We start from the raw sequence: 13020 nt of genomic DNA, 5'->3' as shown, positions 1-13020 counted from the left end.
AGGCCCCCTTCTGACATGAGAACCCTATACGTAATTACCTAAGAGAGAAGTCACAGTGCATCTCTACCCATTCGAAAAAAAAAGAATGGTGGGTTTATGGTGGCACCAGAATTCAAACCCAGTACTACCGGCATATGAGGCAGACACTCTACGATTTCACCTTTGCTGAAGCTCAACCAACCAGCCCAACAATACAATTTGGCATTCCTCACCTTTTTTGACATTTCAATACCATTTTGGCATCCCACATCTCTATACCGTATTTACTCGAAACCAACGTACACCTTTTCTCTGAGAAAATGAGTCCAAAAGTCACCTGCATGTTAAAACTAAATCGAAAACGCATTTGCGGAATTCACAACAGCCTAGCCTCAAAGCCGTAAGACACCGCATCATCTCCATTACCAGATGGCAACAGAGTGCATTTTCCTGAAGGTTGCCATGGGTTCATTTTGTGCTTGACTACGATTTGGAGCATTATTCTGGGTTAATCACTTTTGCTAGAGTTCAGGCAATTCATCACTGGATGCATTCGTGTGTACAGCTGTAAGCGTTTCAGCATTGCGCCAAGCGTGCTAGCTGTGCACAGTGACAGGAACAATATCAGCCGCATACTTCAATAAGTCCAATGCAGTCTCACGAAAATAATAGTAGTATCTCTCAAAGTGGTCGCTGCAACCAACGAAAATCAAGTGCGCATTAGAATAGCCATCGGGTTCCTCAAACAATGCCTCAAAGCAGTGCGTACATGACATTTTCAAAGGGCTGTTATGCGCTGGACACCCACCAGATTCAACAGCGATGCGTTCCTCTTCCTCGGCTTCCTCATATTCCCGCTCCTGGGCATGGCGTGCAGAAGCCTGGTGGGCAACCGTGTCACCGTCCCCTTCGCCCTCATCCGAGCTCTCGCCTCCTTCGTCAGCTTCCGGACGTGGTGGTGCCATGCTGGCATCCTCTGCTGAAGCAGCTTCTTCCCCACGACGTTCTCGAGCTTTTGTCGTGCGTGTCATCCTGGTAGCAGTAGTAGTGTTTTAGTTGTCTTTTCTAGGTACAGTCAATCCCATATATCACAATGGTTTTAACAATATATCAGACATAACAATACCCAATGCACCGTCAACTTTTGTATGTGTTCTACGGTAAAACAGGGTGTTTACCAATACACATTCCCAAATTTTTACAGGTTTTCCCTGATTGCCTTTGCGAAATTCCCTGTGTGACACAGAACTTTGTTTTACGTCGAGACAGGCTGACACTATGTCGCCCAACGCTGTCACTCTCTAGTAAGTATGCTAAAAAATGACTTAATCCAGTTTGAATAGTAGGCAGTATAATTTATTATTATTATTTTTTTTAATCCGAGTTGAGGGGTTAGTAAAATGCACAGCGAATAAAATATATTCGAAAAAAATGGTAAACTCATTGCAAATTGAATGGTCCATTCTCAAATACGAATAAAAATGAGATGCATACATAAACAAATGTTTTCGAATATCTACTTCAGTCGCGAATTATGATCGACTGTCGATACATATGTGCGAAACATAGGTGGTGCTTGAGACTCCACTGAAAGCAAATCAAGGTGATAGAACAACTCTTTGAGCATTTTATGATGAGTCGTTATAGTTAGAGTAACTATATATTTAAATATTGTAAAGTCATGCTACGTTTCTTCATAGAAATGATTAAATCCCCCGCTCGAATTACATGCACAAGTTTTTCATAAGCTTCAAGCATTTCTAAAAAGAAAAAAATATATATATTTCAAGATTGCTACCGACACGCCCCACATCAAGCGTCACATAAAACATGGTAGTGCCTTCACCAAATTGATGCTCTGTAACGATACATATCACTCAGAAGCAAAATGGAAGTAATTTAGGTTATCAGAATCTTTAATTTGCCGTAATTCACTGCATCACTGCATAGAAATGGCAAAAACAGGTCGCGTCTACAAATGTGGGCACCATAACTGAAGGTGATATGAGCTACTTTTATCAATTTATAGTAAGCTCATTGATGTGAGGCCCGAACTTTGTCATAAATGAGATTCTCAACAGCTGGTGTGTCAACCTCAACTCTCCTGACATACTCTCCGCCCAAGCACAATGCCTCAGTGTTGTGTTTTGCTGCTTTAAAGAGCTTATCTCGGCTTGGATGAGGGACACTTGCATTCCGGCATCAGCCAACACTGTTTTTTGAGCTCAAGCTCCTTGAAGAAAGTGGCGGCAGGCTTCCTTTCCCGTTCATTCCTCACTACTTAGGTCCTTTCTGTTCTCGCCCTCCTTCCACCGCGCGTTCGCCCCATGGACCATTTGAAGCATTCTCTTCGTCAGCTGTAAAGTCAATGTACGATTTTTCGGACTTCCTAAGGGCCACGAAAACATCCGTAAAATTGGGCAGTCCGAAAAAATGAATGCATGTTTTTTACTGCCCTTAAAGGCTGACATCGCCACAGGCACATCCGAAAAGACCTACCAGCACACTAATTAGGCATATCGGTGCTTGTACTGCGACAGGAGATGGCGGATGGGCGCGTGTATAATTAAGGAATAGATACTGTGTGCCTTGACAATTTCCTCTTCCCACACTTATGCTTCACCGCGTAACAATTCAGTATCGCAGCAAAGCTGATTTTTGGGAACCGGCATTATGCAACGCGCCATACTTTCCGAGCTTCGAAGCCAATCGTGAGGACCACAAAGACGGAGTCAGTGCCATTGCTTACAGCAGCGAATTCTTTCAGTGAAAAACACGGCGCCGAACGGCAAAAAGCTTAAAAATGAACGTTGAAGCAGCTAGGCCTAGCGTTTACCACGGCGGCGAGGTAATCAGAACGGTGGCAGTGGTGGCTTTGATTAATGCCGTTTTGAACATGCGGTCCTGAAATTTCAGACGTTCTTAGGCATTGATTCTATGGGGTACGTGATGGTGCCGCGGAGCCGTCAGGCGTCCGGAAAGTTGGCCACTGACTGCACACTGGCAACTTCTCCAGCCAACGACATGGCGTCAAAAGGCGATTCGTTACGATCCCTCTCTGTTACGCAAGCCAGAATTACTGTGACTTTCGTTCCCTTTCAATAAAATTACAGCTAATTTTCCCTAATAGAAGCACAAATTCCCTGAGTTTTCCCTGAGAATTTCCGGTTTGCCTGGCTGGTAGACACCCTGTAAAATAAACCTCCTACTACAACGGTGACATACCATGTTTTCAGTTATAACAATTGCATCAGGCTACTGGGTGCGTCTGCCGAAAGGAAAATGAATGCTTTGCTACATCTGCCTTTGTGCCGCGCACTCTGCATGGCACATGTAGCATTGCATCATGTTGCAGTGGTTTTGACTAAATGTCAAAACTAAAATGTTTCAATGTCTGTCCTCTCAGCTTTCTTTTTGCACAACAAGGTTATAACCATGCAATTTTCTTGGCATTTGAATATTCTTATAAGGTGGTCCAACTATATTTACATTGTAGAGTAGTACAGAGAAAGATGTTCCACAGTATATTACTGTAATGGGACATCTTGTTATTACACATATGAAACATCTGAACATTAACCCCTTACTTCCCAACTTCTTTAGTGGAAAAGTGAACAAAATTCACTGTTTTGTTTTATAGTGGCAAATTACTTCATATTATTTCCAGGTTCTATACAGATATTACACATGCAGTTAGTCCCTCTCTCTCACTGAAAATAATAATTAAATCTGTTTGGAAAGAGAGACTTTCCCTCAGCACAAGTTTAGGTTTTGAGCATAGTTATCTGTATAGATGAGGATAATGAAAGGAACTCAAAGCATTTGGAAATGTGTTCATGTATGAAACCTCAAATGCACGATGTAAACTGAGTAATAAGCAAGGCTCGTCTCTTGCACAGAAGCTGTGGCCTGGACGAGTAGAGCTCGCCTTTGGCAATGGTGGTACAAAACAACCAACACAAGCCCAGTTTGGGCTTTAGTTATAGTGCCTTTAGAAATTGATCAATTTCACCAAAAGTTTTTCTACACCCTGATAAACATTTCTGTTAGAATCCTTCCACTAGCAATTTCATGCACCATCTGAAATGATGACTGAACTTTAACTATTTGTCAAATATGACACTTTTGGGCAGATCAGTTAGTCTGGAAAAATACAGCTTTGACTGGAGGTATCATTGAAGCTAGCATCCCAGTGCTTGCAGCATTTTTTCAATAAAACGACACAAAATTTGCACTTTGGTCAACTCGGCAACATAATTTTTGAACGACAGCAACAGCAAAGACACAGAAGCTTCTGTCGGGTTGTCTAATTTTCCAATATGACTTCTAGGCTGCTTTAACAATATCTCAAACTGCAGTAGATGCTCTTGAGTGCACATTAGTTTGATAATTGAGTTTGGCTAATAGAAAATGAAACTTTACTTTGCCCACCATGGGTCACTTGTACCCATCAGAGTTTTCACAGTGTAGATATAAATTATTACAAGCAATCCTTCCCGTTGTGTAGGGTCCTCACTCCTACAAGACCATGCAGTCGATTCCAGACTGACCTTCCACCGAAGCTGGACTAGCTGTCAAAACTCTTGCATTTTGAACATCACCTGTGCAAGTGGTGTTATTCATTAGTGTACAATCCTGAGCTACACTCAGTATTACTGCCCAGCATTGCACAGGAACTCAGCAAAGCATGTGGAGGCTGCTGCACCAGTTGAACACATATTGGACCACCTTGCTCGCACAGGAAGGCTGATCGAATGCGATATGAGGAAGCTCCTGCATGCTCCCTGACTTGACAACGAAGCCTTTGCAAGCCTAGAGAACACAGTAAAAAGCAAACCAGGCATTTGCAGCATCTACTGAAAACAAATGCTCCCTGTACAACAGGAACTTGCCAGTTTTCACATTTGCTAAGCTTCTGCTTTCCCGCATAGCACGGGCACCATTATGGCTAGTATTGACACCAACAAAGCTTCATAACCCTTTTCACAATCTCACTAACAAAAGTTGGGAACTAGAAGCCAGGTGCATATTTCAGATTTCTTTTTTACTCTCAGTATTTGTATTTAAAAAAAGCAAATTTTTACTCATTTTTGTTCCTTGAGGTGCTTCATCGAAGTTTCACATAAGAATTTTCAATAACTGTCTGCGCAATTACTACTCTTTCATCCATTCAAAACACCAGTGATCAGGCTAGAATATTATGTGTTGCAGTATACATTGCGACTACTACATCTTGAAATAAAGCATTAAAACTTAATAGCACCGAAAATGAACACATTTCTAGTGGTAACAAAAGAGCTAATGGGTCAAGAAGGATAAATATCATCAGCACCAAAATATGCAAAAGAATCAGTGATGTATCTCAGTCACTACGTATCAGATACGTAGTGACTACGTATCTATGCCGTATGCCTACGGTAGATGCGTAGAACCCACCGTGGTTGCTCAGTGGCTATGGTGTTCGGCTGCTGAGCACGAGGTCATGGGATCGATTCTCGGCCACGGTGACCGCATTTCAATGGGGGCGAAATGCAAAAACACCCGTGTACTTAGATTTGGGTGCACGTTAAAGAACCCCAGGTGGTCGAAATTTCCGGAGTCCTCCACTACGGTGTGCCTCATAATCAGAAAGTGGTTTTGGCACGTAAAACCCCATAATTTAATTTAATTAGATACGTAGACTCTGTCACCATCGCAGATCGCTTTCAAGCTAGGGACTGCACAGCTGCGCCGTACGTAGCAGCCGCCAGAGTAGAAAGCTTCTCCTGTTTGCGCCAGTCCCGCACGCAAGTTTTGGGAACTCCGAACGCCCGTGATGCGGCCTCATTTCCGCCCACCTCTGCATACGTGATCACTTTTTTTTTTAATTGCGGCATCGAGATTAACTTGACATGTCGTTGCAGTCGGCACTTCCATGCTGATAGAGCAAATTTGGAAAACAGGAAGGCTGGGAAAATGGACAGTGCACTAACCTAAGCACACATACTACAGAACATGGAGGAAGCTACGGTAGCTAGGCTCAAAGTGCGTGTGAGATGGCCATTTTGAAATGCTGATGGAGATACGGCAATGCAGATTTAGGGTCGTACTTGATTCTAGCGCGCACGCAATTTTTCGACCTGTTTTATCTGAAAAAAAAGTGTGCATTAAATTCCAGTAAATAAGGTAAATCAAACTGCTCTGTTGGTCCTGACAAAGCCCTATGTATATTTCAATAAGAAAAAATTACCACGAATTCAAACTAAAAAAAACATCATGCACATCCCAAACACTGTGGGAATAGATGTAAGCGAAGCTTTCTGGGCTGTTTGCTTTGATCGACGATAATAAGCGGTGATGTTGACGGCGAATGTTTACTTTCTTCAACGTTTTGCCCAACACAAGAATGGTGAGTTGATGTTATATGTTACCTTGTATGCACCACTGCTGCTTATCTGCGTAGCACACAAAACGCAAAGGAAGATGTGTTTGCTTGAGGCGTTGTGCGCCATATTTCATAACCTCTGAGAGGGTTGAGCATTGTCATTGCTTCACATGGCACATCACATCGTGGCAGTAGCATTAAACTTGAATTGGATTATGGAGCTGTACGTGCCAAAACCACTATCGAATTACGAGGCAGGCCGTAGTGGCGCACTCCAGATTAATTTTGGTACCGTGGTGTTGTTTAACATGTCCCTAAATCAAAGTGCGCAAGTGTTTTTTATTTCGCCCCCACCGAACTGCGGCTGCCTCGTTCAAATCCGTGACATCGAGCAATGCCATAGCCGCAAAGATAATGCGCCAAGCACAAAAGCGTTGATTTTACCTGCGACCGCTTCCATTGTCTCGCCTAGAACCTGCGGTGCACTTTCATTAATGCAGCTCTGCTTCTGCACGCCCTGCATAAGTTATCCGCTAGACATATTTGCATGGTTTCATTTTTCAGAAATAACAGAAACGCACTGTGCCGTGCCTTAAACTCAAGTTTATCCAGCATTTGCTTGCCTTCTCATGTCACCTTTTCCCTACCTCCCCCCCCCGCATTTGCATGGTAACTGCTTAGCGATGAGTGGCAAGGCTGTTTCGTGACTGCGTCGGCTCTACCCATTCTCTGCCTCCTCTACCCCCTCCTCTCTTTCATTTTATCTAGCTACCCTCTGGACTTTCACGTTGGTAGAAAGGTAAGCACTTGTGGGGGGTCACGAATAATTGATTGATGGATATTGTTTCTTGGCGCAAGGGCCAGAAATGGCCAAAGAGCGCCATGACATTTGATGATGAATGGCAATGAGTATCGTTGAATATGGCGTAAATCGAGTGGCTGTATATTGGCCTAAAATATTCCCTATAAATAGTGTAAAATCTGTATCTATTAAAGTAATGCCAATGAAAAGTGAGTTCTATGGTTGCAAAAGTACGTTGTGAACGAGTAGATACTAAAACGTGTTAATTTATAGCAGCACCAGTGCCTCTGCGGAGCCCTTTAGCACAAGGGCTGTGAGGCATGTGCTCTGTAAGTGATTTCATTGCAGCTACAGCCTCTAGGCAGAGGCTGTGCTACAAATAGCCTGGCCAAATGCCTGATGTCTATAATGTCTATAATGTCACGAATAATCACAGCTGCCAAGAGGCTAACGTGGCGACGACCTGGGAGCTCCAGAGGGCACATTCGACACGGTGCGGTCCAAATGAGTTCCTCGTGTCTCTTTTCTTCTCTGCCACGTTCCTTCCATGTATATACACGCTCTGAACCAACCCCTGACGCGGTGTGCAGAATAGCAGCAGCCACAGCAGTGGGAAATTTGAAGGAAAAGGCAAAGAAAGCTTCGCTTTAAAACCACATACTATTATTCAAACAACATTTCTCACTCCCATGGACTGCTTTTCGGACAAATCTGAATCAAAGGAGAAGGTTCGATGCATCACTAACTACCATAATTTTGCATGCCGCAAGAAAGCCAAGGAAAGAGTCATGGCAAGCCGAGACCGAACCGGAGCAAGCAGAGTGGTGTGCACCCTCCGTTTTCATCCGGCTTGAAAGGAGAAGAAAGGTGCCTCTAGTGGGTGCTTGATCACATTACCGCACTCACCTAGGCCCTACCCCAATTCTCCCAGCGTGCACTCGATCACATCATCTCCAACATTGCACGCGTCAAGCCACGATCCTTCTCGGCTCACCCTCACATGTTTTTCTTTGCACTCACAGCAAACAGCACGCGAGGCACTATCATCTTATACAGTTCAATTTTATGCAGAACCTAGGCATTTTCCAGAGCGTGTCTTCACGTGCTGATGCAGAAAATAGCCCAATGACAGTTCTGCCTTTGCACGCTGTACTGCACGACCGATTGTATTCTACATTTAATGGGGTTCTCCTTAGTATGAACTCTGTATTATTCTAAAATTTCTGGTCCCCCTTGGAGTTTGAATTAATGAGATTCGACTATACAGAGAAGTGATGCATAAGAGCGTGTTAGCTACACTTTGTGCATCTGTAAAGAGAACACTTAAATAAAGAGAGGGATGACGAGTGTCTGATACTGACATGGGTAGTACTTGTTTGTCCTTATTCCCAACAGCACCATTTTACCCACTAACCATTTATCATTATCATTCAGCGCAAGGTCCACCTGCATCATTCGGGACTTACTCAAATGTTATCGTTTATTCTATTTTTTACCTGTGTTGTGCTTTGTAGAAGGTATGCGAGCACCAGCGATTACACTGGAACCTTCAACGGGTCACGTATAAAAGCTGACACACTTGACCTGCAGATCAGACTTCGAGAATCGTCAACTGTGCTCGCCGCTATCGTTGTGCTTTGAGCGACACTTGCTTTTGTAAGCAGAGGTTCGCCTTATATAAGGTTAGTTTCGTGATTCAAAGTTCTGCTACTGTGTTTGTCAATGTCACTAAAATGTGACAATATCAAGAGAAAGCAAGTTCCAGAGCTTTAAAGCAAATCCGACAGTCTGTTGTCCACAGATGTCGCGAGTAATACAGTGGAAGCGTGCAAGGTTGAGGACGACGACTAGATGAAAGAATGGTGCTAGCTTGAAGCTTGTTTACTGAGGGACTTTACCTCGCATGTGTGTGTGCTCCCCTAGTGAGCATCTCCTGCAACAACCACTGAGGAGCCACCCTCGCAGGAACTTACACCTCACCTACTTCCTTCGGACTAATTGTCCTTATCATTAATGCAGTCAATGCTCGTTGCAGTGAACCCACATACAACAGACTTTCGGATATAACGGACCATATCTCAAGCTTAGTTTGTACTACCTCTTTTATCAATGTGACAAAGTTAGCTTTTAATGGACCGCGCTACAACAGACTATCGGCTACAGCGGATAAAATTAGCAGCAGTTCTTTCCTTTTTTTTTTTTTTTCAAGGCGGGTCTATAAAATGGACTTTTGCCCTGTCGACACAGGCTGACCACTGGCTCGCAAGGGTCAACCGACGATTGTGGCTCAATATCGAGCGTGCAAGGAAGGAAGATGGGGCAGAAACGTGCAGTCGTCTTTTGCACGCGAGGCACAGGGGGTGGGGGGAGGTAAGAAAGAGGGGAGTTCTACTCAGACGGCTGCTGCTTCTGGCACGGCTACCGTATCTTGAAAGCGATCTGCGATGCGGACAAAGTGCACACCCGCACGAGCGCCTTGTCTTGAAAGCGATCTGCAATCAGGACAAAGTGCACCCAGTACCAGTAGCTCCGTATGCGCTGTGCTTTCGATGTTTAGTCCGCGTTGAAGCAAGACAGCATGAAGGTCAATTCGCTCACTGCTGTTGTTGCACTGATATTGCTTAATTTGCTGCCACAATCAATGCTTCGCCTTTCAAGCGAAACTGCAACTTTTATTTATTTATTTTTTGACGTTCGCCACTCTTTGCAATAACTTTGTTAGACATCACAACAAAAGTCTCAGAAGTAACTTTACAGCTGCAGATGTATTTATTTATACGTACTACTCCTTTCTTTAATATCTTCAGGTCTGGAAAGTAAGTGCAGAATAAATAAATCCCAAAACTCACCTCTCTGAGGAGACCTGCTCCATTTTGCGCTTGATGGAATCAATGAGCCTCCGGAGAAAAGTGGTCTCCATATAGCGCAGTATGCGTGCCGGTGTAGCCTGCAGCTTCTTGCGGTATGCTCGCCGAGGCAAAAACTGAAAGTGGACGCGATACCGGCGATACCGCTCTCTAGAGGAGGGGGGAAGTAAGAAAAGTGAAAAAGCACGTGTCATGGCCGTGCCCCATGTAAAGCACTCCAAGCACATCCAACATATCATGGCTTTCAGTGGCTTTAGTGTTGACTTGTAAGCATTGTATAGATCTCTGAGTGACTGCATCAATTGGAAAATAATTGAGCACAAACAATTGTTCATCAGTGGAATGCCACCTAACTTTTTTTATGCACTGTCCAAATTGCAAGCGTTCTTCAAAATTTGCAAAAAGTAATATTCTAGTCATTCTAGCAATACTAATCGAGGCATGGCATATTATATCAGTGAAAGCAGTACATGAGTAAGTCAGCCCTCGATAATCTTGCATAAAAAGAAATTGGCATGCCTAAACTGATACCTATAGTTGATATATATGACATATATATGAGAGCTCTGTCATATTTTCGACCACAACCTGCTTATTTGCACTGAAACCACTTTATACTGAAGCCTGCCCATGGCTAAGCAGTAGGACCTTCAGCACTTGCTATAACATCAAGAACAAGAGGTCATGCTTCAACAGGCACACGAAGAGAACGTCAAGACGTTCCTGGCCTCTTTCATAGTTTTGTAGTTCATGCCATTTTTCTTGGCAGAACTGAATGTACCGCGTACACACAATATCTCGCTTGTGCTCAGAGAGAAGCTAGTTTTTTATTAAGCAGTTAAGAACAACTTTTAGCTTCCAAAGACACATGTCTATCTTAGACATTTCTCTGGAGTCGCAACATGACAACCCTCGAACAAAAGAGTACCTAAGAGGACTTCTCTCCACGACTTTCAGGATCATGTTCACAAGGAACTTCCCAAGAAGACAGCACACGTGAAGAAACCTGCCATCTCGGCTTGCCCAGTCTCAGTACCCGCAGCAGTTACCTCCACAATACGGTGCATGACCCTTGTATGCACTCAGCCACACAGCCACGGCCACGTCCCCCAATGCGCGTCTGATAATGTGACTGGGCATGCGGGAGGACAGCATGTATCAAGCCACCATGCTTCTCGGCTCACCCTCCTACCCACAGCAAATGGTGCGCAAGGCTTGGGCCTATCGCACTTGAACTTAGTAAGAAACCTAGGCCCTTTTCGGCATGCATCGTCGTGCGCTGATGGAGGAATGATAAGACTTTTTCAATGCAGACCCACTCACAATTTTGGCTTCACATGCTGCAAGGAGACATTGATTGGGCGCAATATTCAAAGAGGCTCTCCTTAATTTGAACCCTGTTATATTTGAATAATTTTCCGGTCCCCTTGGAATTAGAAATAACCAGATTCTACAGAAGGTAATAGTCAGCATTCATGCTATCCATCTTGTTTTTCTTGTCTGCATGCATTTACTTACTGCACCACAAATCCCCCTTAATGTCCTAAATTCACACAGGCCATGAGAGATACCGTAGCACAGGGCTCCGGATTACTTTCAGCTACGTGGGGCTCTTTAGAATGCACCGAAAGTGTGACATACAAGCATTTTTGCGTACTACTCCATTGGACTGCATTTGCTGTGGCCGGGAATCAAACTCACAGCCCTACACTCAGCAGTCGAATGCAATAAAGCCACTGAGCTACTGTTGCAGGCAAAACCAGATGCATTTACCAACTTTCACAAAAGTCCTTCTAGGGCCCTGTAAGCTTGTCTGCCAGGTGCAAGGAATTTACGGAACACATAAGCAGACCTGGCAACCTTAAGAATTGAAGAACACTGCAGTCGAAGCCAGAAAAGACTACATTATGCCATCGTACCAATGAGCCCGGCTAACAACCATTTTGCAGAAAACACTAAAATTTACTGAAAGTTACCAAAAATGATTTCGTTAGAGGCGTGTGAATACTGAATGGTAGATTTGAAATCGAATACTGAATTGGATCAAGGAAAAAAAAAACGAATATTGACTTGAACAAGAAATCTCAGAGAATTATTCACGATTTATTGCTCACAAATTTTGGGCAAGGAAATACAGTACTGCACATGCTTCCGAGTCTCCTAGTATTGCATAACAAGAACGTTGGAAGATAGTAACTTAGGCACATGGAAATCAAGGTATACAGTATGGTCCACTCTTATTAAAGGGAGCACCAAATTAGTACGCCAGCACTGATTACAGCTTATTTCTTGCATATGAAGGTCTGGAAAATATATTTTTTTTTATCGATGGAATTTATGTTGAAGAGAACCAAGTGCTTTCTTCTTTCCAATGAAACTAATGAATTAGTGACGTTCTGTTGTACTGAATGCCAATGAGGTTCTCAGTATAATAGCAGAGCTGTGTTTTGCGGATGTCATTTATTTATTGCATAGAGTTTTTCTTTACAGTTATTCTCCAAAACACTGAAGGGCTAAATTAACTTTATGGCTGTTGGGTTATCATAAGGCCAATCTGTGCAACAGGTGAAAGGAACGTGCATCACATGGCTTGATCACTACTCCACACCTAGCCGGCGCCAGTGGTAAAGAGCAGGCACCACAGTCTTCATTGACTGGTTTGGCATGATTCGCCACCGGTCAAAGAATCTGAAATGTGGAGAGCCACGGCACGCCCACTATTGCCCCCTTTCTCCTCCGCCGTCTCTTGCTTCTATTTGTGAGGCAGTTTGTTGGCTTTCCTATAGTCGGATACAACTTTAGAAAAAAGGGGAGGCCCCGCCCAGATGACTGCAGCGCGACAGCCGATTGCCTCCACGACTAAAATAGTCCCGCTCGAAAAATCGTGCTCCTGAAGCGCGTAATTCTCGATATAAATGAAGGCTTTTGTATTTTGATGACTGGTTTAGTAGAACTCTCATGTGCTACAGCACATGCCGCATAGCGACAGAAAAATAACCCCGTGCCTT

General features: G+C 43.7%; 1 protein-coding gene across 1 annotated transcript in view; it reads right to left on the bottom strand.

The window, feature by feature from the left end:
• Nucleotides 1–13020, bottom strand: part of Polr1A (RNA polymerase I subunit RpI1) — a 304676-nt gene that overhangs the window by 57011 nt on the left and 234645 nt on the right. The window contains exons 24-25 of the mRNA XM_065452564.2: nt 9995–10162; nt 788–1011 (exon numbers count right to left, since the gene is read on the bottom strand). Coding sequence (XP_065308636.2) covers nt 788–1011; nt 9995–10162 — 392 coding nt within the window. The remainder of the gene's footprint in view (nt 1–787; nt 1012–9994; nt 10163–13020) is intronic.

The sequence above is a fragment of the Dermacentor albipictus genome, chromosome 9 (genome assembly GCF_038994185.2).
Source record: "Dermacentor albipictus isolate Rhodes 1998 colony chromosome 9, USDA_Dalb.pri_finalv2, whole genome shotgun sequence".
Lineage (NCBI taxonomy): Eukaryota > Metazoa > Arthropoda > Arachnida > Ixodida > Ixodidae > Dermacentor > Dermacentor albipictus.
This window is presented reverse-complemented; position numbering and strand designations above follow the sequence as displayed.